General features: G+C 41.5%; 1 protein-coding gene across 1 annotated transcript in view; it reads left to right on the top strand.

Annotated features, from left to right (window-relative positions):
• Positions 1 to 21439, top strand: part of LOC118406508 — a 126476-nt gene extending 105037 nt beyond the window's left edge. The window contains exons 123-153 of the mRNA XM_035806569.1: positions 107 to 125; positions 201 to 375; positions 757 to 920; positions 1117 to 1239; positions 1639 to 1764; positions 2265 to 2547; positions 2781 to 2929; positions 3397 to 3575; positions 4006 to 4147; positions 4582 to 4741; positions 5158 to 5354; positions 6064 to 6247; positions 6734 to 6898; positions 7471 to 7753; positions 8620 to 8670; positions 8828 to 8907; positions 9268 to 9393; positions 9961 to 10117; positions 10820 to 10965; positions 11720 to 11808; positions 12190 to 12367; positions 12985 to 13131; positions 13631 to 13806; positions 14322 to 14481; positions 14850 to 15029; positions 15561 to 15735; positions 16048 to 16173; positions 16660 to 16787; positions 17243 to 18034; positions 18427 to 18621; positions 20766 to 21439. Coding sequence (XP_035662462.1) covers positions 107 to 125; positions 201 to 375; positions 757 to 920; positions 1117 to 1239; positions 1639 to 1764; positions 2265 to 2547; positions 2781 to 2929; positions 3397 to 3575; positions 4006 to 4147; positions 4582 to 4741; positions 5158 to 5354; positions 6064 to 6247; positions 6734 to 6898; positions 7471 to 7753; positions 8620 to 8670; positions 8828 to 8907; positions 9268 to 9393; positions 9961 to 10117; positions 10820 to 10965; positions 11720 to 11808; positions 12190 to 12367; positions 12985 to 13131; positions 13631 to 13806; positions 14322 to 14481; positions 14850 to 15029; positions 15561 to 15735; positions 16048 to 16173; positions 16660 to 16787; positions 17243 to 18034; positions 18427 to 18590 — 5224 coding nt within the window. The 3' untranslated portion in view covers positions 18591 to 18621; positions 20766 to 21439. The remainder of the gene's footprint in view (positions 1 to 106; positions 126 to 200; positions 376 to 756; positions 921 to 1116; positions 1240 to 1638; positions 1765 to 2264; positions 2548 to 2780; positions 2930 to 3396; positions 3576 to 4005; positions 4148 to 4581; positions 4742 to 5157; positions 5355 to 6063; positions 6248 to 6733; positions 6899 to 7470; positions 7754 to 8619; positions 8671 to 8827; positions 8908 to 9267; positions 9394 to 9960; positions 10118 to 10819; positions 10966 to 11719; positions 11809 to 12189; positions 12368 to 12984; positions 13132 to 13630; positions 13807 to 14321; positions 14482 to 14849; positions 15030 to 15560; positions 15736 to 16047; positions 16174 to 16659; positions 16788 to 17242; positions 18035 to 18426; positions 18622 to 20765) is intronic.
• Positions 21440 to 26247: the final 4808 nt, after the last annotated feature.

Raw genomic sequence — 26247 nt, 5'->3', positions numbered from 1 at the left:
GAAAGGTAGAAGAGATTGGTCTTCAAGTCAAACATGATTTCATGCTGCAGACATTTTTTTTTTCATTCCAAGCCTGTCTCAAAATAATGACTGCAAATGTCTCAAGTCTATTCTTCAAAAACTCAGTAAGTCTTGTTCAATGTTATGTTTTCTAGTATATTTCAGTCCACATGTTCATTGCAAACCATGCTACTTTACAGCGTAACATTCCATACTACGTCCGCCTGAGAACCGTCAACACTGCTGGTACCACCATCATGACTGAGTCACCGCCAATCATCTACGATACCTCGGAGATCTCTGCAGGGACCGTTGTAGATGGGTGGGACTACTTTGAGGACCAAGACTACCATGGAGATCCAACTTCAGTGCAAGGTAACGTTACAGTAGTTGACTCTGTGTACAGACTTTGTTTTCTGTACATCTTGTTTGTTTATGCTAGTGTCGCATTACTAGACTAAGTTACTTAATATACACTATCAGATTTGCAGGAAATGAATGGTAAGATGACTGCAAATGCCACACATGTTGAAGTGGCAGGAAGTACAGTTCAGAGGTGATAAAACTAGTAATCAATCAGAAATGACAGTCAAGGTCAAGGGGTCAATGGAAGATGCCAATACTTAATGGGAGGTGCATGTAGTTGTTTTTTGGTCCATCTATTTGTGTTTTAAAGTTGTAGTAACTGATGTTTTTATATTTTCCCTATGCTAGTCAGGAACAAAATGATTTGTTTCTATTTTTGTGATTTTGTAGGCATGTTCCTGCATCTTGCTGACCCGAGTGCCCAGGAGTGCCCCGAGAGACCCTCTCCCTTCACTGATGGAACATGGAACAAAGTCACCTCAGACAAACTGTTGGGCATGTACACATACACAGACATGTACAGGAACTGGAAACTGACAACCAGGGAAAAGGAGGTTGGTTTGTCTTGATAAATTGTGACCCTAGCCCCCTTTGACTGTTTGATGGCAACTACCATTACTAGAAGTCCACGGAAATACATCCCTCCTAATATGGATGAAACATTATGATATAGTATCAACTTATAACAAATTGTATCTATTGGCTTAAATATCTGTACTCTCTTGCAATTGACCTGTTTTTTTCTTCCAGGCTGAGTGGACTGAGAGCGGGGATTCCCTGGTCATCACGATGATACGTAGTGTCCAGACTGACCTCATGTACTCAGGATGTGTCTACAGGAATGCTGACATACAGATTGGAGGCACTTACAAGGTAAACAAAATTGTATTTAAATTTGTTACTGTGGGCGTTTTGTCCTCAGCCCTGAAATCTCTTAAGAAGTTTACTGGAAAAGACAGGCAGTGATAAAACTGTTTAAGACTATGCAATGTCAACCTAAAGCATTGAGATGTCTAATTAATATCCTAAAGTTTTTGAAACTATTGAATTTCCAGTTCTCAGCAAGAATTAAAAAAAAACAATTATTCCTGGAGTATTATTACAACTATAAATAGATGCAACATTAGTGCCAAGATTTGTTCAGGAAACAAAGTGCTTAATGTAGTGTGTACATTGTACATAATGTTTGCATTGACACAGCCTCTATATAGTAGAGGGTTTGCAATAGAAGACCTGTAGGTACAATGTTCTGATCTAAAATTTTCTTGACAGGTTACCATCAAGGCAGCCGACCGGACTGCCTCCGGAGTGACCAGTGTGGTGTTCTGGGACGGACCAGATGGAACCTGTGGAAGCTCCGACATGTGTGACTACTGCTGTAACAGTGAAGATGAATCGGTACCGGCTTTTATGTGCATGCACAAAATTTGAAAGTCACATTTCAAGTATATTGTACTCACTCATTCAGTACATATAACTTCAGATTCATTACATTTAAAAATGTGCAATTTAACCTTTTTCCTGCAACCTATTGTGTATATAGCCCAGGGCTGTCTCCTGCTTAAGATTTTGTTCCATCCCACTATTGTTTGGGAGACCATGTTGTTAGTTAGTTTTCGTTGTTAAATCTGTCATTTTAAGCTTTGAAAGCTATATTTCCATCAATTTCATGTCATGCAGTTCAGATTTTTGGGATGGATGGGATAAGTTTGTGTTTCGTCCCAACAAGCAAGAACGGATCCTGGAAAGAACCCTGATATAGCCTCAATTTGCATATTAACCAATGCAAAGTTGGTGCCAAATGGCTGCCTTTACAGCTAAAGCTAAAGTCTACATCAGTGTTAGCATGTGATTCATGAAAAGTTTGCCTGACAGAATTTCTATTCTCTTTTTTCCAGATCCTCTGCCCATGTGACTGTAGGAAGTACTCGACTGACCCCATAACCACAACTCCAGCACCAACAACAACAGCACCTCCACAGAACACCACAGCACAGAACAGCACAGAGTACAGCACAGAGTTCTACACCGGCACAGCACCGACCACTACAGCTGCGCCACAGAGGCCCACACCAGTGTGGGCTGTCGTTCCTGACCCCATCGAGGGGCAGACGTCGACTGTCAGTGAAGAAGAGATGTTTGTCACTCAGAGTGCTTGTGGCATGCTCATTCTTCCTAAAGGTACAGCACAAGAGATGATATAGTTTAAAGATTTGCTTACCATTAAAATAGGGTTTTCCATGCCGCGACTGGTTTATTATGTTATCTTAGCAGAGCTATGCTCAATTGTGGTGTTTCACAAGTCCTTATTCTAATTTTTTGTGTTTGAGCATGGTCACATTTTCTAATTACAAATATGATAACCAACAACCAAAGCAATTCTTAAGACATCGTATTCATTTTCCCCTTTGCAGGAAGTACCGAATCAAGGCTCATTATGTGGTGCACCTACTACGAAGACAAGTACGAGCCAAAATACAAAGAAATCTTCCTGAACTTTGACCCTTCAGCAGCATTTTACAACTACGAGTTTGTTTTCACAATGACAACATGGGAAGAACTGGTGAGTCCTGCTGTCAAAGTGAAAATTTTCTTGTCAAGGTATCACTTCAATCTTAAAATATTCCTCATTTATACCTTTACCAGCGAGTGTTAGTCTTCAAATTTGGTCAGTGGTCTTTATTTTTGCTATTTATCTACTAGTATGGAGTGACATTATGTTTTCTGTTCAAATGGCTATGCTAGCTGACACAAGATCAAGAGGTCAAGGATTCCATTCCTGCCATTCCTAGCTAGACATTGTGTCCTTGGGAAAGGTAGTTCACACGACTTTCCTTACTTTACCCAGGTATGCAAATAGGTACATGTACCTGACTTCAGTGGGGGAGGTAAAAGCTGATGAAAGAAGAGGGATGGCCAATACCATGACACCAAGGCACAGTTAATAACTGCCCCTATGGCCTCTAAAATAATGGGACTACATGTACCTTTTACATAATGTTTAACTGACCATGTTTCCTTTGTGCCCAGTCTGACTGGAGTTTGAGTTTGTACATTGATGGACAGCAGTGGGCCATGGTGTCTGGGCTTCCCTCCTTCACAAACAGCACCAAGCTCATGCTCAATGTCTTAAATGAAGGCAACAATGTGCCAGTGCTCGCCAACAAGTTCAAACCAGACGTGACTTCTGCAACATTCCGTAACGTTGTGTAAGTATGGTGGAAGACTCTACAAAACTTAGTATACTCTCTTATAATGTCATACATGTATCTTTACTCATTTTTTTACTCCCATGAAACAGAATTATTCCAGGACAGTCTTTGGTTTTCCTTTTCTCTATGATACATGTATGCTTGTTTCATTCATTTAGTGGCATACAGCAAGTTTCCATCTGTTTCAGTGGCAGCATATAGTATTACAGGGAGAGGTAGCTAGCCCTTCCCCTCCACCTACCGTAATATAGTACTGGTCCAAAAGTTTCATTTATGTACATAAAACTTTTAAGTCTTGTCACTTACATTGTAGGTACCATAACTTTTTATATATAAAGCAATACGATATCATGACTGTTGTTTGTCAATATTTTCATGTTTCTGTGAATGTGGTACAATGAATGAATGCTAAATATCTTTGTCACAGATTGCCACCAGCCAGTGATATTCCGTGCCGTTACGGCCGACCGTTCCGCGGGAACATTGATCCAATCATCAAGTACTATGCTGGAATCTTAGCTGAAGATGTTGAGGATGGTTCACGGAGCCAAGTTGTAGACTACCAAGAGGTGAGAAATCAACTTTAACCCAACCATAATATTGCTTCAATCTACTCCTCTTTTTTCAGAGGTATCTACCAGCCTAACCATGGGTTAAATCATCCAGAGAGTATTCCAACCTGCAGTATTGCTGAACCAAGAAATTACACATTTTAATTCAAACTGCACCAGCATTATGAAAAAAATTGGTGTCCTCCAGCAAGATATGATAAGAACTTCAATTCCAAAGTAAAAGTGTTAAATCTAGTATTCAAATGGGCAACAGCTACACACAAATATATTTGGATATGATCATGAAGCTTGTACATTTTGTGTACTGTTCAGTACAAACCTGGTATGTTATGCCATGAGGCGGTTTACTGGGTATACAAAACCTGCAAACAAATAACCACCCCCCACGTATGACATAGTAAGTAAATGGTTGCCATGTCTCACACCTCTAGATCTACACCCCGTGCCTCCCATGCCTGGACGACTGCAGCAGGTTTGCCTGTGACCCACAATGCAACACCAGCAGTGAAAACGTGGAGGTCAGATTCAGCCTGGATAACCTCAACCTCACTGTGACTGACAATGGGACTGCTATACCCTACTTCCTCATTGGTACATAACTGCATTTCTATAAGGCTAACCTACAAGGGTGGATAGTATGGGTTGAAAGTGGTCTTTTACAATCATTTCTAGGGAATTGATTTCTAGCATTGGTAATCAAGTTAAAGCATCTTACTTATCATCATCATCATCATAGTGCATCCGGTTACACTGGTGAAGTACAGTCCGAAGTACAATTTTTCCAGTATGATCTATCCTATCTGTATTTTACTTATGACAGGATTGAAATGTTGAGATGATTCACATCTGTTCCATATGGCAGCCCAGTACAAAAAGGTATACAAGCAACCCAGTACAAAAAGAAATGGCCAGCAAAAGTGTATTATGAGCCAAAAAGAGCCTGCTACGGAGGCTTGTATATCACTAAGACATTGACTACCATTGACAAACCATATTTCTCCTCACAGTCAAGGCACTCTCTGCCAGCGGAAGTGAAGTGATAACTACGACCAGTGGCTTCACAATAGACACGACTCCACCTAATATGGAAAGCTCTATCCACGTTGATGTGACACAGGGTGAACTGATGCCGACATCGTATCAACAGTCCAACGATACAATCAAGGCAGTCTGGTACTTTTCTGATGAAGAAAGTGGAATAAAGGTAAAAGACACCCTTCTTCTTCTCTTGATGTTAGAGGAGTGTCTACGGAAGCTGCCAAGGTCTTCCTCCCTCTAGCATGTCCAATAGGTGTTAGAACTCTCACCTTCAGTTGGGTTGTGATTACTTTGCTCATCCCACATAAATAGACTCTTGCTCCATTCCCTCGGGCACTCCCCTTCTCGAGTAGTCTCTCCATCATTGGCCATGTATTTGGGCCATTCCTTTTTTGTAGGCAGTTTGTCTCAGTGCTGTTAGTGATATCAGCCCCAGTAAGAGAGGTATCACCGAAAGCCATGGCATTTCCACCCAATGTCATAGTTCGAAGCCTTCAGGCACAATACATGTATGCTGACCTCAAAACTGCATTGATATCAACAATATGTCATTTTGTTACAGAGTCAGTTGAATCAACCATTTTGCATTATATTTAGATTCAACAGATAAATACAATGAAACATAAGTGGATTGCATGTATATAAATATCTTTGTTAACACCTTAAGCATTTAATGCATTATTGCTACCTGCAAAACCGTATTTCAAAGACTTGTCACTACCTTTAAACCCTGTACTAAGTCTATTCAAACATCTACATTGTGTATATTGATACTTCTAGTACAAGTAAAAACAGTATTTCCTGTATTAAATGTTACCTTTTTCAAAACCATGGAAACCAGCATTAATCATTGCTCATTTTGTTCCGCCTTGCAGGAGAACTGTTTTGCCATTGGTTCCCGTCCCAATGGGACCGATCTTCAGAACTACACCTGTATTGGCGTGAACACTACTGGACTGAACTCTGACCTGGAGGGTCTCATAGAGAACAACCGCACATACTTTGTATCCATCAAGGCTACTAATAAAGCAGGGCTTTCTACGTATGGCGTTACTGGGGGTAGGTTGATTATGTCAGTAGAAATGGCAGTGTATTAGATGTTTATAAGTTTTATTTTTGAACATTGGTACAAGTTCATCATATATATATAGCATTATATAGATATGTGTTTTGTCCCTTTGTATCTAGAAAAGTTACAGAATGTCACAGGAAAGAATATTTTTCATAGTACTACCTTCAGCATTAGACATCAAACCTATATTCAGAAAAAAAAGCCAACAAGTGTATCAAAATAAGTAGGGGGGACCTGGTGTGTTTGGTTAAAACAGCACCCTATAGCCAAGATACAGTGAACTGCTATTAGCTACTTGAAAAGCAGCAATTCAGGATAACAAAGTAGAAAGTACAATGAAACAAAAGTGCTTTTCAGCACCATGGACAGAACCCAACTCTTTTTTCAGTACTATGAAAAGACTCAAATGGTTTTTGTCCATTTGCTATGTGAGAATAAATTTTACCATTGTGTAATACATGTTTGTGTCCAAGGAGTGACTGCTCTCCTTGAACCCCCATCTGCTAATGTGAACACGAGTGCCCTAGGATGCACACAGATGGAAGGGGTTGTCCCACCAACTGCACTGCAGGCATCGGACCCTACAGAAGTGGGAATTTCATATGGACCACCTGAAGATCCAAGCATCAATAAAACAAGTAAAACCAACATTGATTACTTTTTATTTATTCACAGTTATTTCCTTCTGCTATAGTTACAAAATGGAGATATTTTGGGGTTTGCCATGAAGCCTCTCAACATTATTTTGATAAAGAGCCTATAGGCCAACATTTGATATAGACAGCTTTACCAGTAAATATATCCCAAAGTTGCAAAGCTGGAAAAAATATTTCCAAATTTTTCTTGCAATTATAATGAAAGCGTGATAGTGGGCTATTGTCTTCATTAATGTATAAACGTTTAAGGTTGAAAGATGTTTAACTTACTACTCTTGGGTGATGTGCATTGTCACCTGTGGTGATGTGTAGTGGTGATGTGTAGTGATAATTACAAAACTATACTGCTTAACTTAAGCTAGAGTCCATTGTGCAATTCTACAAAATGTACATGGCAAATCTTGCTATTCTATTCTAAAGTTTTTCTTTACTATAGTTTGTATGTTCTCTAATTTTACCAATGCCTCAGGGGTGGATCCTTTTTATTGTATGGAACTTAGATTATTCATGTTATGACTATCTGCAAGCTTTACAAAATACTTTCTGTTTCCTAGTGATGTGTGTCCAAACCTGTGGAGAAGGAGGGGACACGGTTCCCTGTATACAGATTGGTCTGAATGGTGGCGGCAGCGCTGCCATCGTCAACGGACAACTCCTCGTCTCCAACACGGTGGTCGCCAACATCTCGGACCTGCCAAAACCAACGGATCCCAACTGCTTCACCCCCGACGACACCACAAACGACACCACGTCCACCTCTCTCTCCGACACATCTGCTCAGAGATCCATGCAGGCATACGTCAATGCAAGGCCCACTAGTCCAAGCACTGCATGCAGGTAAGGTTTGAACTCATGCTTAAGTCCCTTTTGTCTTTGTAAGTGTAAATGTTTGTAAATGGTGTACACTTAAACTGACAATGTACATTTTAATGTCTCTGTCCTTAGTGCTGAATTTTGTACTGTGATGCTTTTGCTCTCTGTTGGCAAGGAAAACATCCTGTTCAAAGGCTTTGTTCCTCTTTCTTTGAAGTTGCTTCTGTTTTATATAAACAAAGTCAACGCTGTATATTTGGTATTATAAATAGACACCCCCATATCTTGAGATGATGTTAGCAATACCTGAGTGCAGTGAGTTATGCATTACTTGATAACATAGCCAAATTCTTTAGATCCTACAGTTTATTTATTTATTGGTTTGGCTGCCACGAACACACAGCCAGGGCTGCCCAACTAGCCTATGGCTATTACAAAGGGCTAGCCCTGCTGACAAACACATAAACAATACATATTAAAAAGGAACATTTATATGTACATGGTGTAGGACAACTTACATATCATCTAAAAATGAAGTATAACGTTATATTAACATCATATCATCGACAACAATATTTGCAGTGAGAGGTCAGGGTCTGTATATACACGTGTATGACTAATTTACCATGCGTAAGGGTTGCCTAGACAAGGGTTGTATGAATCCTACAGTTCAGGTGGCATCATCGTTCTAACTGCGCAGGTCAGGCCAGAGAGCCCCGAGATTGTAAACACAGTGCTTTATACATGCCCATACATGTTTTATCTGTGTGATTGAAACCTTAACCTTTCAAATAGTACCAACAATGCCTCACACTGTGCATGTGCAGTAGGACCCAGGAACCGACTTATTGTGTTGTCGAGGATATTGAACAATTTTGACAATTTTCCAGGACCAGCACAACTTCATTAGGGGGCAACACGTACAACGTCCCGCCTGGATCGTAAGTAAAACTTCTCAACTTCATTCAAATCCAGAACCACAGCATCTGATTTATCCTTTGTGTTTTTTAGTGCAAAGAATTTTTTCTGTTGTTTTATGTTGTTAAGATCATTTTGTATTGTTTTTAAGTTTTATTATGTTTTCATGAACCATTTTAGTTGCACCATGAACTGCCTGAGAATGTGTAACCCAGCTAACCTGTGTGTTGACAAGTGTGATGGGCCAATCGTAACTCTACGTAAGTCTTTGTCCTCACCGTCTTTCGTCCTGACTCCTTTGGAATATTTGTAATACTATTAAATCACTTTTGTTATCTACAATTGAAGTGCAAAAATTGCTTGGATCATGTGATATTATAAATTCAATATGTTATTGGCATGGCCATTAATATACACTAGATTTAAAAACTAAAATGTACAAATGTATAGTCCCACCCTACAACGTATACTACATTAGTTTCTTGTATACTTGATAAGTTTTCTAGAACTTTCAAATTATCATGTTTTTTATCTAATACAATTGTTGTACAATAAAGCCGTCATCATCAAATAGTTCCACAGGTCATTATTTATCAGTTTTACATTCCTGCACCCTTCAGCTGCTGGAGACACCAGTATTTCTGCTACACCTGGACAGAGACTGAGGATCACTGCATCAGGTTCCAGCAACAGGAAACGAAGATCTACACCAAGTGATTATGAACTCTCCATAGAGCCAACTGGAGGTATGTACCCATTTTGAAACATCAGTCTTAAGATTTTTTCTTGAAAGCAATATTTATTGCTTAAAGTAAAACCTTTTGATTATTACATCATTTTTAAATAGTAAAGATAGAATAGATAATTCTATATTCGTCTAAATTCAACAGAGTAATAGTACAGTATGTTACAGTGATGGTAACAGTATAAAAGCTTTTGGTTTTTTATTAGAGATTCTTGGTGAAGTTTATGTTGAATCTGACTTTACATTTTAATTTGATGACATGACCCTGTTGTATGAAAAATTAAACTTTTTTCAGTTTTGTGTCAATCTTGTTTAAAGAATGCCTTATGTAGGATACAGTATGAAACGTTTACCAAGAGGCTTGGCTAGCACACAAGATTGAGAAGTCACAGGTTCCTGGTCAGAGGTTATATCCTTGGGAAAGGCACTCCAGTTGGGAGGTAAATGGCAAAGGGAGGAGAGGAATGTGCTCTGTTGTCTGATACCATACCGAAGACAAAGTGAATGATAAAATTCTATAGAATATCTTCCTCCCAGCTGACACTAAGACCTCATGTTCCTTTCTTAGACCTTCCTGCTGGTTTGACCTTGGCCTTTGGAGAGCTGGACCAGAACCGTGTTTCTCAGGAGTACGGCTCTGATGCCTCCGATGACTACATCCCTTACATCACTGATCCTGCACTCACCATAGAAGCCAACATGACAGGGAGATACCTACGGGATAGGTAGGTAATAACAAGACTGAGCAAGTAGGCCTTAAGGCCTTTGCTCTGAAAATAAAGGACAGTAAACAAATTTGTATAAGATGACACTACAAAGCCCAGGCAGAACAATGTAAATACATATTAGGCTCTTTCCCTGGTTCTGAAAAGCAAGTTGTTGGCTCTGCCCATGGTGCTGAACAGTGGATTATTGTTTTATTTCAGAGAACTATTGGAGCTAAAATGAAACACTTTGAAAAATGGAACACTCTGCATTTTAACAAGAATAATTTCATTTCCTGTCTTCAATTTCTGTTGAATTATGAGGGTCAGTGGGAAAATGCTTTAGACAGAATCAGTTACAAATTCAAAATAACGATAACAAAAAGATGTAGATGCAGATGCAGAAATTGCAGAGGTATGAATCTTTGTTTTTTATGTATTTTGTACATGTAACAAAAATTCTCAAAGGTATAAGGTCATCAATATCTTATCTTTGAAATGTATGTTGTATGTGTAACAAGAAATTAACAGAGGTATGAGATCTTTGATATCTTTTTTATGTATTTTGTACATGTAACAAAAATTCTCAAAGGTATAAGGTCATCAATATCTTATCTTTGAAATGTATGTTGTATGTGTAACAAGAAATTAACAGAGGTATGAGATCCTTGATATCTTTTTTATGTATTTTGTACATGTAAGAGGGTTTTTTTCATATTCCAGGATCCAGACCCTCCTACAGCCCAGTTTCTATCTGTCTACTGTGGGACAAGTCGAGCTGAATGCTTCGCTTGCCGTCACGTCAACGGTGGACCCTGCTGCAGCCAACTGGACAGACTATACCCCACTACTCATCTTCTGGAACAAAGGTATGTCTCAATCATTTGAAATTCTATTCTCAGAATCTGCAGTTAAACTGTGTCAAAGACTTGTATGTATGTCTAAAGGAATGTAAAGACTCCCAGAAATATGACATGATAATGAAATATTTGGGGTGTTGTTGTGTTTGTGGTCATCTGCAAACTCATCTCACTGCAAACAAATGGACTGTCTTGTATTTTTTTTACTACAGTAACTGTTGTTCCACTACAAAATTAATCTTCATAATGCTGAAGTAGTCTCTTGGCTACAGATTTCCTATTGGTTATGGGGTTAGGCAGCAGGGTGAGGGTTAAAATGAAGGGAATGCCGCCCCCCCCCCCCCTCACGTGGCCAAATGATGTCCACATACTGTAAACTTAATAAATTTACTGTTAGTACATTTTTCTTTGGATCAGTGACAATTGTAGAATTCTGTGAAAGGACTAGTCTTGTAAATGGATGTAAACGGTATCTCTGTTATATACTTTGTCTGACCCTTGCCTCTTCCCTCATGACCTCAAAGAAAAGGGCCTGCAGGCCGATTTGAGCTTTCATTAATAAACAAATGTTCAAGCAAAAAAAGTTTTTAAGGATTACCTTCAAGGTAAAATCCTTGAGGTATATGTATATAGAATTTTATGTTTTGATAGCAAAACTTCAAACTATTTTCTGTGACCATTTGTACTTGTTTAGAATTTAGTATGCATTACTTTTATATATCTTAATTAAATGTGAATCTGTTTTGTTTTTTTTCTTTGTCAGACCTGAGTGAATGGGACGATGCTTCTCGCACCTGTGATGAAAATGGTCAAATGCAGTTCAACGAGACCACAGGAGAATTGATCACTTATGTAAGTCTCCGCTAATTTTTATTTATAACTGAGATTTAAAATTCAACTATTGCCCAAAACCAAGGTGTGTCCAATCTTTGGTCACAAGTTGCTTGAGTTTTGAGTGAGTTTTTTTCTCAAATTTTCATTTGTAATAAAAGAGATAGACACAGTATTCTTGCAAGGGTTACTAAAAGATTGCTGTGCACAATTGGCAATCCACTGGAGTCTCAACAGAGATCAGGATTTCTGCCAGTACAATTTACCATACTGATAGTACAATTGGTGATTCTAATATGCACAGTCGGCAATTCTTACCAGTAGTACAGATTGCAATCTCTACTTATCACAGATTCTGACAAATTACAATCTCTACCTGAACATATAATTTCTGTTCTGCAGGTCTGCTCCACGAACTACCCAACAGCGCGCAGTCAGCGTACCAAGAGGTCTACAAACATCGTTGTGGATTACTTCAGCAGGGAGACACAGTTTGCTGTGGTCATCGCCACCAAGGGAATCCCTAATGACCCTCCTGTCTTCACATCAACACTGGACCTCTGGATGGACGAAGATTCAGGTCAGTTAGTTGGAGTGTCCATCTAGACAACGAAAGGTCATTGTTTCATGCTAGCTGTGCCACTGGCCAAATCTACTGTACATCGCCAGTCTTTTGCAATTAAAACAGCACAGCAATGGAACTCATTGCCAGCAGAAGTAGTAAAAGCAGTGAAAGTGAATAGCTTCAAAACAAGGTTGGATTTGTGCTGGGGAAAGAGGAAGCACTGTGAGTGACAGGAGGGGGACTACTTCACCTAGGAATCATCAGGTATCATGTTGTCTCCATATACAGAGGTTTTACTTTTGTTGTGTTCAGATCTAGATGTATGTTTGTGTCATAATGTGAAGCTATTCAGAGTCACTGTGATAGAATGTGAGAAGGAATCAAAGATGGTGTAACAGAGACTGGCAGGATGTAAAGGTCAACTTGGAGGTCAAAATGGTTTCCCCACAGGCTGGTAGGAAGTGGTAGATCTAGGTGTGTTCACCACAGAGTGACAGAAAGTTATCAATAGGCAAATGTAAAATCTTGTTTACTTGTTCAGCGAATGTAGAATTCATATCATGAATCTATTGTGTACAGTAGCAATGATGACAATTCATTTAGAATTCTGGAATGTATGTTTTGATCTACAGGAACCCTGGCATACTGGGTGCAGGCATCAGACCCAGACAATGATGAGATAGTGTTTGGTATCAACCCCAGCTCTTCCCCATCACTGGGTACTGCCACACTGTCAGCAGAAGGGCTTCTTACCTACAAACCCTTCTCACAGGAGTTTGGTAGGTTGCAAATCATTCCTGTCCAATTTCAGTTGGTTTCAGTCATCATTGTTAACAGGAGAGAGTTGTATAACTATAAGGCTGTTAAAACTTTTTTTTTGCTCCTTCAAGCTATTTCTTGCAGTCTCTGCAATCTTCTGTCCCAAGGTTTTCTTGTCATTTATATACTCTTGGCGCAACTTAATTTCAAACCCAGGTAGTTTAGTGCTCTACCTGAAATTGTGCAGTTGGAATGTTGAACTTATTTGCATATGCTTCTGTATTTCTTGGTATTAAGATAAAGCATAAGTGGTTGTATGTAACTGAAAGAAAAGATAATGCTAAGCTGGTTTGAATAAAAAAATAACTTAGAAGTGGGGCAACCTGAAACGGTGATGGCTCAACCAGGCTTTTGACTTAGGTTGCCATCTGGGCAACCTGGCTGAAAAAAGGATTTCAAGCACTGTTTATATATATCACTAGTCTTGCTCATCTGCTTTTTTCCTTTTTTGAACTTTAGGTATGGAGACCATCAGCATCTACGTGAGGGAGGTACGGGAGGACAGCACCATTATTCCCATCCTGGAGACAACTGCCGTGCTGAGCATAGAAGTCCTGTCTGTGAACGACTACCCAGTGTTCTCTGTTGAGATAGGCGGACAGATGCTCGTGGTTCAAGAAAACAACACCATTGAGGTAGGAAAAGACTGGACATACTATTTTCCTACATTATGCAAATAAAGATTTAGCAAATCACTCTATAGTGATAAGATGGCTGGTATCCAGACTAAAGGCTTGAACATGCTATATAACAAGTGCAAGGCAAGTACTTAACCCTTTCGGCTGTAAGAAAAGGAAAAGGAAAGGAAAGTGATCTCAACCCAGTTTTAGCTCACTGAAGAGCTAGTTTTCCACTGGTCGTGACAGAGAGGACAGATGCTATGTACAGTATTTACAGGTTCATTGTACCGCGGAAATTCTACTTGGCTAGCTCTTATTGACAAGCACAATGAACAGTGGACCACAGCTTAACATCCCGTCCTAAGGACTGCAACCCTTTCTGGCAGCGTGCATGGCGGGTGAGCAACAAAGCCCGGAATTGATCCCTCGGCGTCTAGTTTCAGAGGCAGGGTCACTAACCACTGGACTACGCATGCTGTTACACTGATCTGACTTAAAGTTTTAATCATGACATCACTGTCGTTCTTCAGGCACCCGTTGAGCAGAACATTGAAACAAACATTGTGTATGAGCCGTACCAGATCATCGTGTCTGTGTGGGACCCTGATAGGGATGAGACTCTCCTGATCGACCAGTACAACGCCACCTTTGGAACAGCTCACATCACTCTTCTGCAACCAGACCCCTCTGGTAAAGGACATTGATAAAAAATGCTTAGTCCTACAGAATAATTTTTTATTTTGTTTGAACCTATATTTAATCATGAGAAGCTCAACTCGACCTGTAGGCTGTTTTTCATTGAGGTCATGAGGAAGGCAATGGTCAGATGAATTATAATGTAAATACAGATACATCGAGTCCTATTAAATCTATCAACATATTTCATTATAATATTATATGCATAGTACAAAAACATACATTTGTGTATAGTAGAGCAAAAGCTACCTGGAAAACCTGGTTGAACTTAGGAGTTTGGAAGTAGATATCAATTTTTTTTTTCAGACCAGTAACAGTTGTAGAGATTTAATTGTATTTGAATGTCCTTTGTTGATTTACAGAAATTCCTGCTGAGGGCAGCTACATCAAGGCTTTGGTGACGTATGTGCCCATAGAGAACTTCTATGGCCATGATGAGTTTATCCTGATCGGCATTGATGCAGCAGGGGCGTTCTCAGAGCGCCTGATCTTCGATGTCTACATTCTTCACATGCCATGTGTCAACAATGCTACCTGCAAAGGTACATGTGCATGTGCATAAGCCTGTTCAAGGGTTGGACTGAGCATAAGTAAGATGCATTTTGGGTACTCTCATTAAAGCCTATCAGACATAAACAAAACATGATAGAACATGGTGTCACGGTAGACAAGAATTGTTCACATGCTTTCACCTTTGACCCATTATCCACAATGCATCTTGCCATGAATGCACAGTTTAATCCATAAACAGGCCTCTTGTACTGAACATCATAGAATCTATTGCATCAAATACAGTACAGAATAGAAGCTGTCATAATCATGCCATTATAAAGAAGTTATAAAAACTATGTTTTTGTATTTGAATTCAGATTTACCTGCCATTATGTATGACAGACAATGTCGTACATGTAGAAGAGGACAATGTTGTTTTTTCTATAATTCTATTGCTCTCCAAATACTTGAACTTTAGGTTTAACATTATACCAGATAGTAGTCACTGTGGTTCTAATTGAACAAGTAGGAACTACTTACTCTTTTAGAATACAACAGTAAGAATGTTTCTAAAACCACAGGAATCGAGGATGACTGGAACTGCACACACACCAAGCGTGCGGATGGATACGATGGATATGAGTGTGAGTGCCTTCCCGGCTGGGTGGGGCGCTACTGTGAGACAGACTTCGACGATTGTGTGTCCAGCCCTTGTCCATGGCCAAAGGAGTGTCACGATGAGCTTGATTACTACAGGTACTAGGTTCTTTTAGTTCTAGTACTATTGGTAGATTCTTTAGAGTGCTTGTGCGTGTTGTTACATTTGAACAGAAGTAGGCATTGCTATGACATCAGTCTCTTATTGTACTCTTTGTCAGTTGGTCTTGATGTACAAACTTTAGATTTAGTGCTGCATGGATATTTAGAATAAGTTCCATCTTGAAAGTTTGCTTTGATGAAATTATACACATTCACACCCACACAAAAGACTAGCACGAGAATATGCTATTCAAGGATTGTGGGGCTTTTATTTGAATTATCTGAACTGTTTTTGTTTTTATCTGTCAGGTGCGAGTGTCCAGACTGGAATCCTAACTGTGACGGACTCCAGCCATGGGAGATTGCTCTCATCGTCTGTTCTATTCTGGCACTGGTCATCGTTGGACTGATCATCTGGAGAGTGAAATACCTGAGGTTGGTGCTGCAAAAATGTCATTATATCATACCTGGGCCACAGTAACATTTGATACAGGTGTTCCAAACCAGCTTCAAAGTTTTGTTCACGCAGGCTTCCATTGAATAATTGGAACGTATTCTGTGCATGCCAAGTGCATTGCGGTCAAAAATTCGAATACCTGATTCAAACGTTGGAATTGCTGTTAAGTGACAGCAATGACAATGTTATGTGGCTTTTGCAAGGGCACAATATTGGGACCTGCTAGGGATTCAAACCAAGATTTTTAGATTCTAAGTCAACAACGTTCAACAACACTTTTTAAAAGACCACATAACCACCTTAGACCACCTTAAAACTGTGCGACGATATTTTCCTGTTTCAGCGTCTCACTGTTGATGAGAGCTAAATCGGGGTAAACCCTCCAAAGTAATGGCAGGATGCCTGCAAAGTTTCCACATTGATAATGTCAACTCTGTGGACTAAGCCATGAATGTCTGCCACAGGAAACATCGATTCCAGAAACTGGACCTCCGTGTGGAGGAGGACGAGGCTAAGGAAGAGACAGCGGACACTTTGCCTGCTCCTCCTAAGAGACTGCCACCTATAAAGATGGAGGTCCCAGATGAAGGAGGTAATAAAACTACTGTCTTCTTCCTTGAGACTACAGAAATCCATTTCCTTGGTGAAAGAGATAAAAACAGAAGTTTAGTGCCAGTGTTCTAGCTAGCCTAAAATTTTTTTCTGGCCCCTGGATTTTGAATGGAAATCATGTCGTAGGTGCAACGATCCTAGGGGGTTCCGGGGCCATGCTCCCCAGGAAAATTTTGAAATCTAGACCCTTTAAAATGCTATTTCCTATTATGGCTCATTTTACTAGTAGACTCAGCTTGGTTCAAATAAAATTATTAACCGTCCAAGTTTTGTCCATCACAGAGGACTGATGGGCAAAATTTTTGTCTGTCCGCAGCAGCAAAATTCCGTGAAAAGAACGGAAGGACGGATGCTGGCTAGAACCCTGTTTAGTGCCCAGATGTAGGTTTAAATTTCATTGGTTGGTCAGCTAATATTTTTCTCTGAAATTTCCAGGCTTTGTCATGCAGCCCCCCAGACGTCCTGTCCTGCCACCCATCGCCAATCCACCTGTCCAGATGAAGGTAGGAGGACCCAGCAAATTCAGTCCCAGGCGCAACTCGGTAGATCCCTTGCAAAGTGCTGTAGAAGCTGACGGGATAACGATGGCCATGCCAGGTTCCTCAGGCACCTCCAAGGATTCCTCTTCCCCGACTGACCGGTCTTCCCGCTCCAGCCGGAATGGAAGCTGGGTGTCCATGCATGACGACCTTGCCGGCAAAAGGTCACCCATACAGAGGTCTCTCTCCACTCCCTCCGACGACAGCCCGGGCGCATCCTCTGCTGACCTGCAGAACCGCAGTAGTGGGAGCTCGCCAGCTCGTAAGATGTCAGCAGGGAGTCGGCGCTCCAGCAAGGCCATGCTGATTATTCATGAAGACGAGAACGGGCCGCGCAAGTCTGAGAGTGACAGCCAGAAGAGTTCGGCTTCACGCAAATCTTCTGCAGGTTCGATGAGTGAGAGCAGGCAGAGTTCTGCGTCACGCAGGTCTTCTGAAGGTGCACTAAAGAGTGCGAGCAGGAAGAGTTCTGCTGCACGGATGTCCGTTGCCAGTCTGCAGTACACCAACCCTGCGTATGAAGGCGATGAGGAGCCTCTGGTGGGCCTACCTGGTGCCACTGCTGAAGACACAGGGTCTAACAAGAGCAGCCCACCACCCCCAGCAGAAGACATGAGGGTGGAGAGTGCCATGAGTGAGGTGTCCCTGCATACCCCAAGGGGAGCCTCCCCAGTGGCCCAAGACAATGGTAAGATTATCTCAAGCTCAGCTTTGAATACCAACACAAATTGTTAAGGATCAAAAAGGGGTTCCCAATCAATAACGAAATTGACAACTGACAAAATTTCAAAACACTTGGCTTCCCAGAAATCAAGAATGTGTAATCTTTTTATCTTGGAAATCATATTGTGATTTTTGTAAATTGATTTTCTTGTAGTTGATTTTGTTCTGGCTTGGGTACCATCCTCGTTAGTTTTACGTCCGCTCTGAAAGTTGGTGGGGAAACGACTATTAGAGCTGACGTAGAACTAACCAGGATGGCACCTAGGCGTCCCCCTTTACCACCCATTCAAAACAAAGATCTACAATGTGTGCATGAATAACTTTTCTTGCTTTGATGTCCTGATGTACCCTATCTAGGTGGCAGGCAATCTGCTATGAGTGACAGGCAATCTGCTATGAGTGACAGGCAATCTGCTATGAGTGACAGGCCCATGTCACCTGATGACATGGAGAAAGGAACTGTCGGCGTTGATACATATGAAGACGAAGTGTTCGAGGAGGATTCCGAAACCGAGTTGTAAAGAGACAAAGGGTTGGGAAAAAGAGATTAGGGTAACAAAGACACTTCCCTTTTCGGAGAACCCAAATTAACACTGATCAAAAACTAACTTCTCCCCTCTCATAGCATTAGCCCCCCTACCATCCCCTATGCAATATAACCAATACCCCCCAACACCATCTCCTATGCAATATAACCGTAGAAGCTGCCCCCCCCCCCGCCATCCCCTATGTAATATAACCAATAGCCCCCCACCCCCCACCTTCCCCTATGCAATATAACCAATAAGAAAATGAATCCAAGTAACCGTTTGTGTTTGTGTTGCATATGATTTGCAGAATTAATTTGGAAGTTTAGACTTTGAAGAATTCACAAACCAATCACAACTAATGTACTATATACTGTTTGTGTGTGCAGTGATCTGATCTCTAATAGCTACATGACTAAGTCTTCAAAATGGGCCCACATATTATAATCTTCAAGCAGATGTTGGTTTGAGATTAGTGATTAAAACATGATTTTGAGGCTTTTCATACCTCTTTCTTGTGGTCAAATTTTTGTAGAGTTTAGTTTCGAGTAGATAAATAATGATGTACCAAATACTGAAAAAACAATTAGGTAAAACCACTGAGACTGGTCCAAATCTACATCTGCTTGGAGATTACAAAGATAAGATGGTTCGCAGTTTAAAACGAACTGCACAGTGTGCTACATGTACATTATGGGTAATAAACATACAGTCAAACCTGTATTAGTGGCCACCTTTGCATAGCGGCCACTTTTTGTCGGTCCCTTGGATTTTTTCCATTGACCTAAGCATTAAGAAATAGTCTATAGCGGCCACTTGTCCAACACGGCCACGGCCACACGATTTCTGGTGCCGTAGATACAAAAACACTGCATATTGCGCCCATACAGCGGCTGTTGGTCACCCTGCACAGAGTTTAAAGTCGTAGTTTGGGAGGATTTGTAGTTCCCGACAGGGTCATTTCTGCAGTAGCACAAGGTATGCATGCCTTGAGCGTTCGATCAAGTCTTTGGCAGCAAATTTATGAACATTGCGCATGGCAATATTAATCATTTTCGGTAGATTTGACTTTGGCAGGGTCAGTTGAATTTTAAGACGATTGAGACAATCGATGTAACTTGGTGAGAAAGATCAGTGGGTACTGAAATCGTGTGCCTTATTGCTTGGTCAAATTTTCTGTATAGTGGCCACCTGTCTATTGTAGCCACATTTCTCCAGTCCCTTGAGTGGCCACTATAGACAGGTTTGACTAGTACTGTATTTCAAATTTGAAGGTCTTTGAGACATAATAAAAACATGTCTGGACATGGCATCAAGCATTTTCTAGAGACTCTAGACATTGTGAAGCAAAATAAGGGGCCTCCAGCTGTAAATTTGCACATGTGCAGTTCTAACGTAGAACCAGCTTATCACATAGGAACCTGATCCCTGAGTTCTTTTCTAGTCTATAGGTTTTGTCTCAGTTCTCCATATTTCATTTCACTGCTTTACATGGTACTGAAATTCTTCAAAGTTTTTTATGACTGTTAACATTTCCGCTTAGTACTAAAGAATCTGCAGTGAGATGGAGAGGTTGATGACATAATGTCAGCAGTCTTCATCATCATCATCATCATCATGATCTGCATTCACTTGTAACAACTTCATACCCTTTCATGTTCCTTTAGAGATATGTAGATATAGTGGTACAAAATGAGTTTGTACAGTCAAACCTGTACAAGGGACCACCTTTACCAAAGAACCACCTGGCCAATGTGACCACTGTTTGGTGGTCCCTTTCAGTTGTAACAGTGGGGTTCAAGGACTGCTAGACTGATCATGCCAAATGGCCTTAAGCCTTTTAGCATAACAGAAACAGAAAGAAACAATATCCTGACTCCCAGGATTCGAACCCACGCCAAATCTTGGCCGCCAGATCACAACCCCAGACCCTAAACTATTATGCCAAAAGGCTTCAAGCCGTTTGGTATGGTCAGTTTAGCAGTCCTTGAACCCCACTGTTTCATTCTAACCATTGACACTGGTGACCTGGTGACCATTCGACATACATGTAGACTAGACTTGATTGGTCCCCTGAGTGGTCTTCTTGGGCAGCTTTAACTGTATTAAAACATGGAGTATGGGCTTTGGATATCAAGTTAACATCGTTCTCTCTATTTTCCACACTAGGGATGGACACCAGCCACATGACAAGCCCATTTGCTGTTCCGGAGTCTAAAATTGCCCGACTTCCCCTCTCACCAGGACACAGTGGGGCCAGCACCCCTAAATCTTACAAGTGGTAAAGCAGTTGGTAGAACTGGGTCTGTGAAGAAACATATCATCTGTACATGTAGATCTTCAATTATGATACAACGATGTCCAATTTTTAGAAATGTCAAATGGTTACCTTTAACAACATGCTAAGGTATCGGTTTGGTACCAAATCTTACTGGCAAAAGAGATTAGACAGCAAGAATGGGTTAAGGTTTGAGTGTTATCCAGAGTACTTCAAGAATGTTTTGAAAGTTTGCACCATATTTTAAGTGCTGTAAGCAACTCATTTTCTATTCAGAATTTGAATCATCTGAACGGATAGATATCAAGATTACTGTAGTTTCACTCACATATTGTCTTGAAACTCAAAAACTTTTCTCAAACTTAATGTATGACATAAAGGTATGCATTTAATGTGTGTTTTGCAAGAAATTATATTTTTCCAAAGTATGCAGTGAATTTGTATCTAAACAATACAGAAATATGCCAGACAGAAGGTGATGACTCACTTAGCCACACTCAATGTTATAACCTGAGATTATATTCTGTATCAGGGAGTGATCTATGATAACACCATTGTGCTGCTATATCTTTTCAATGGTCCTTCCTTTCGCCAAAGCTCCGCATACCCATAATCTGAAACACACGTTTACGTATAAGCAAGAATGACTGAAATTAGGAATTTTTAGATTCTTCGATCGGCGTCTGAATGAGATGCTATGCTCTGTCCAATGACCAATCAGCGGCCGAATCGGTGGCCAATTTCAGCCTGCTTGAAAAGTGCTCAGCAGAACTGCATCTACCAATATTTGCCTGACTAACATTGCGCTTCTATTGCGCACCTAAGGAAGGCTAGGGGTCATTAACCCCAGCCAGCGAGAGATTGTGTAAACGCAGGCTTCTACAAATAGTTGATAAGATTTTTTTTCATTTCTGTTCCAACAGTGATTTTTTTTGTACAATTTTAGAACGCATCTAATTTGGCTGCTGTGTTATCAAAATGGGATACATCATTTCAACTGGTGACCAACCATTTTAAACTTCAACTTTTACAGTATCATTCCTTATCCAACATTTAAATCCTAACCACCATTAAATTTCACACTCTTACACTGCATCAGTTCTCTTCACCTTCCCCATTCTACCTCAACTTAAGAGAGTTATTGTCTTTACAATAGAACGGTATTTAACCAAGAACAGTTTTTAAGGCTTTTAAGTGTTGTGTTCTATTTTAATTCAGATATAAACTACATATTAGTAACCCATGATTAGTCATGGCTTTGCGTTTTTTCTAGTATTTCAAGGTTTTTGTTTTGAATAAAGTCTTTGTAGTTTACCTGTTTGTGCAATTGTGTCTTTCCTTTTTTGTGAATTGGTTATAACATCAACCTACGTGAGAAATGAGCCTCTGTATCATAAGCTATTGGATATAAACGGGATAAAATAAAATAGAAAGATTACGTTTGCTCTTCTTGATATTGGATTCACCCCCACCTAACTCCTTCTGCTTTTCCCCCTACCCGTTCACCTTTTCCCCCGGACTTCCTCTTAACCCCCGCCGTACTTCATCTGTGCCCCCGTCATTCCTCTTTAGCCCCGGTGTAATTCTGCTCTTCCCCCGCCCTTTTCCTTTCCCCCCAATGGCCGCCGTCAACCCGAATTGCACGTAGTCGACACGAAAATCGTTCGGAATGTAACAATAAAGGTTGCGCCACGGAACATGAAATAGCCTATGCTCTAATACACATTCTGGGCCACTTTTTTGCCAAGTGGCATTTCACAACACCTTGCCATTCTGAACTGAAAAGCCATGTGCCGTCAGCAGCGCGTAGTTTGTGGTGCTCCACGTACATAAATGCAACTAGTACTTAGTGGCTGGGTGGCGGATCGCTTGACGCCGGGGTTTTGCGGCGTTTCAGAAAATCATTAGGCTTGGCTACAAGATCAGAATCTTATATTATAATTCTTTATAAATGCAATGTCGAAGTGATGGATTCAATATTGTATGGGAATGATGTACAAAGAGAGTACAGAATCAATTCAAAAGACAGGCAGAGAATGCGTACATTCGAGAATGCGTGTGTGTAGCATTTCAAGTTTTCACTTGATGTAACAGATCTTCATACAAGATGGCGGCGACGACGGTCACGGCGATCGCACGCTCCTGCTAGAATAAGTTAAATTGTGTCTAACCGTGCGATCCATCCAATATTTTACATTCTACTAGTTTGCTGATGTAAGTTTCTTCTACTTGAGTAGGTTTTTGCGTACTTTGGTCTATTTTCGCTGCAAATACGGCGGTAATTTTGGAGCAACAGACAACCCAAGCCGACCCAAGCGCTCGGAACAATGGCGACCGATGGAAGTGACCCTGAAAAGTTGTACTCGGCACTCGGTGTTCCACCCACAGCGACTCACGATGAAATTGTCGCTGCCTACACGACAGAGCTCCTGTTGTATGAAGAAGCATGCAAGCTCAGCAGGACAGACAGCGTCTTCAAGAAAGCTCATGTAAAGCACAAAGAGGTGAGGAAGGCTTTTACTGTTCTTTCGGACGCTTCCCGTAGACAACAGTACAACGACAGCCATACCATCCCCGGCGCGCCCAGATTCTCCAAGAAATCGCTGAAACAGCCTAGGAACTATTGTATACAACACAACGCTCAAAGTATCACAATATACCTTCCCCCCAATCATGCGATTTCCTGGCTTTCTAAATGTGAGGAGTTCTACAACACTCGAGCAAAAGACGAGTCCAGTGACGGTCATCACATCAAAACCACGTTCGTTGACTTCCAAACCAAACAGTCGGTTGGTTCTGTGAGCATCAAAATCTACGAATCGACCCAGAAGTTGCTGATTCAAGGTTCGGCGTACTTGCTTTGGTTTTCGGAAGTGTTCCCTGGTCTCAGACAGAAGGTACAACAGAACATTAGCTCCACTCCTCCCGTGAACAATAATACGGTTGTTTCACCTCAGAACACAAGCCTGGAGGGTTCTATAACGACAGTGAATAGCAGCACTACACTTTGCCAAACGTGTGATCAACCCCTTGCGTCTGATGTGTGTCCGCTGTGCAGAACTGTACCTAAAGGTTTGCTTGATGTAAACAGTAATGAGACTGAAGGTGTATCTGACAATATGTCTAACACTCAGACAAATGTGGCGGATCGGTGTTCCTCTTCCAATTGCTCTATTGTTCAAGACAGCGTAAACAAGCTGGAAACGTGTCTAGTTGATTCAATCGCCGACAGAAAAACGTTTGAGGACTCTATTTCACAACGGCTGTCTGTCCTTGAAGACAAACTGAAATCCTCCGGCCAAAACCACAGGTGTAGTGGCCTCACTATTGAAGAAGGGAAAAAGCTGAAAGATGACATTGTGCGTCTTGAAAGGGAAAAGCGCGATCTTGCACGTGAAGTCAAGACGTTACGAGACAGATTCGACGAATTAGTCAAGACCACATCAAAGCGGCAGGTGACATCGGCGGGAACTCAAACCAGGGAAAATCAGGATTCAGAACGCGCCGACAGGCTAATCCGCGAAGTGGCGACAATAAAGGTACACAACAGATTCGAGGTGCTGAACGAGGCCATTGATGGTACCGCCGCTGGCAGTTCACATATGCCGGAGAAACAAGGTGCACAGAAAAGCCATTCAGAAGCTAATCACCGCCCGCGTGCAGCCAGAGACAACACTGAGATCCCGCCGGAGGAGACAATGACGACCAATCTACAAAACAAAGAAACCCAGCCCGACATACTCATCCTGGGAGACTCCAACACCAAAGCGCTAAAAACGGACGTACTGTACCCAAACAAACGTGTGAATAAAGAGTTGGCCTTCAACATTTCTCAATGCCTAGACTACATTCAGAGTTCGGCCCGACCTGACCCAAAGGTCATTTTGTTCCATGTTGGGACGAATGACATACGGGATGCTAGAGACGCTACATTGGTGACAGAGAACTTTCGCGAGCTAATCCAGGTAACCCACGAGAAGTATCCACGCACCAACCTTGTCTTATCTTCAGTGCTACCAAGAGATGACCCCACCCTCCAACAATTTGGTGATGACGTCAACACCTTCCTGAAGGTCGCCGCTGATGAGACGTCTTACATTCACACTATCGACAACTCGAACTTTGCCACCTCTGGGACCATCAAGAGACCCCTGTACTCATCAGACGGATATCATCTCAACAGAAATGGGACTCGGGTTCTGGCAGCCAACATAAAGCGAACGATCAACCCCCTCGTAGGCCTGGGCCATTACATGGGCCGAAGGAACGACCCTATCATCAACAACAACCAACCCACAGCAAACATCAAGCTAAGTTCTCCGAACCGCTCGTACAGAGACGCAGTAGTTGGTGCACAGATGGGCAGACCCAGTCAGACACCTCCTCGATTCCAACCCCAACCCGCTCCAAGACCAACTCAGTCTCCTACTCGCTCCCAACCCGCTCCAACTTCAAGTCACCACCCCGTGCATGGACGCCCTGCACCGGCACCTGAGAGAGGCCCGACAGAATGTATGCCTGTCATTCCTACCGGACCTTCAACACAGAGAACAGGACAGACGTTCGATGCGCCAAGGGTTAGCGGCCCTATCACCCTGCAAGGGTCAAAGTCCTCTACTTCGAATGGCCAGACGGGGGAAACAGCGATCACGCCCAGACACCGTGCAGGACCCTGGAACCAGCCCCCACCCTCCGGACCTTGGAGCCGGCCCACGTTCCAGCCTCCTCCCGTGCCCTGGGGACCCCACCCGAACGCCAACATCCCCATCCCGCCCCGACATCCACCGCTGATGAACCCACCGCCCTGGCCATGGCACCCAAGTATGATGTGGCCGCCGATGTTCGCCATGTGGTAGGATGTGTACTGGGACTGTACTTTGCGTCACCCTATGTGCCTTTACTTTTAAATTCCCTTTTCTGTTTTTGTTTGTTATCTCTTAAAGAACTGCTAGACTCATTGTTTGCTAACGTTGGTATTTCATAAACATATAGTAGTAGTTTTAGACTTCCAATTTATAGTATCTCACTGAAGTTTTAGAATTCATTGTCATAGTATCTCTATTTAAATGTTTAACTAGTTAAGTATTGTCAAGTATTGTGGATTCGGACCGTAAAGACACAATTTTTCTTAGTACTAGTACTTTATCAACAGTATGAAAACTTTCCCAGGCGGAAGCAAAAGCTTTGGTGCCTGGAACGTTCATGGCTTAGGTACCAAATTAGAGGATATAGATTTCGTGTCTTATGTAAACAAGTTTGACTTCTTCTCGCTCCTAGAAACCTGGAGCACAGAAAACACAAAAATTAACATTCCCGGCTACAGTTATTTCCACCAATGTAGACAAAAAAACAAGCGAGCAAAGCGCTCATCGG

This window comes from Branchiostoma floridae, chromosome 19, assembly GCF_000003815.2.
Source record: "Branchiostoma floridae strain S238N-H82 chromosome 19, Bfl_VNyyK, whole genome shotgun sequence".
Taxonomy (NCBI): domain Eukaryota; kingdom Metazoa; phylum Chordata; class Leptocardii; order Amphioxiformes; family Branchiostomatidae; genus Branchiostoma; species Branchiostoma floridae.
This window is presented reverse-complemented; position numbering and strand designations above follow the sequence as displayed.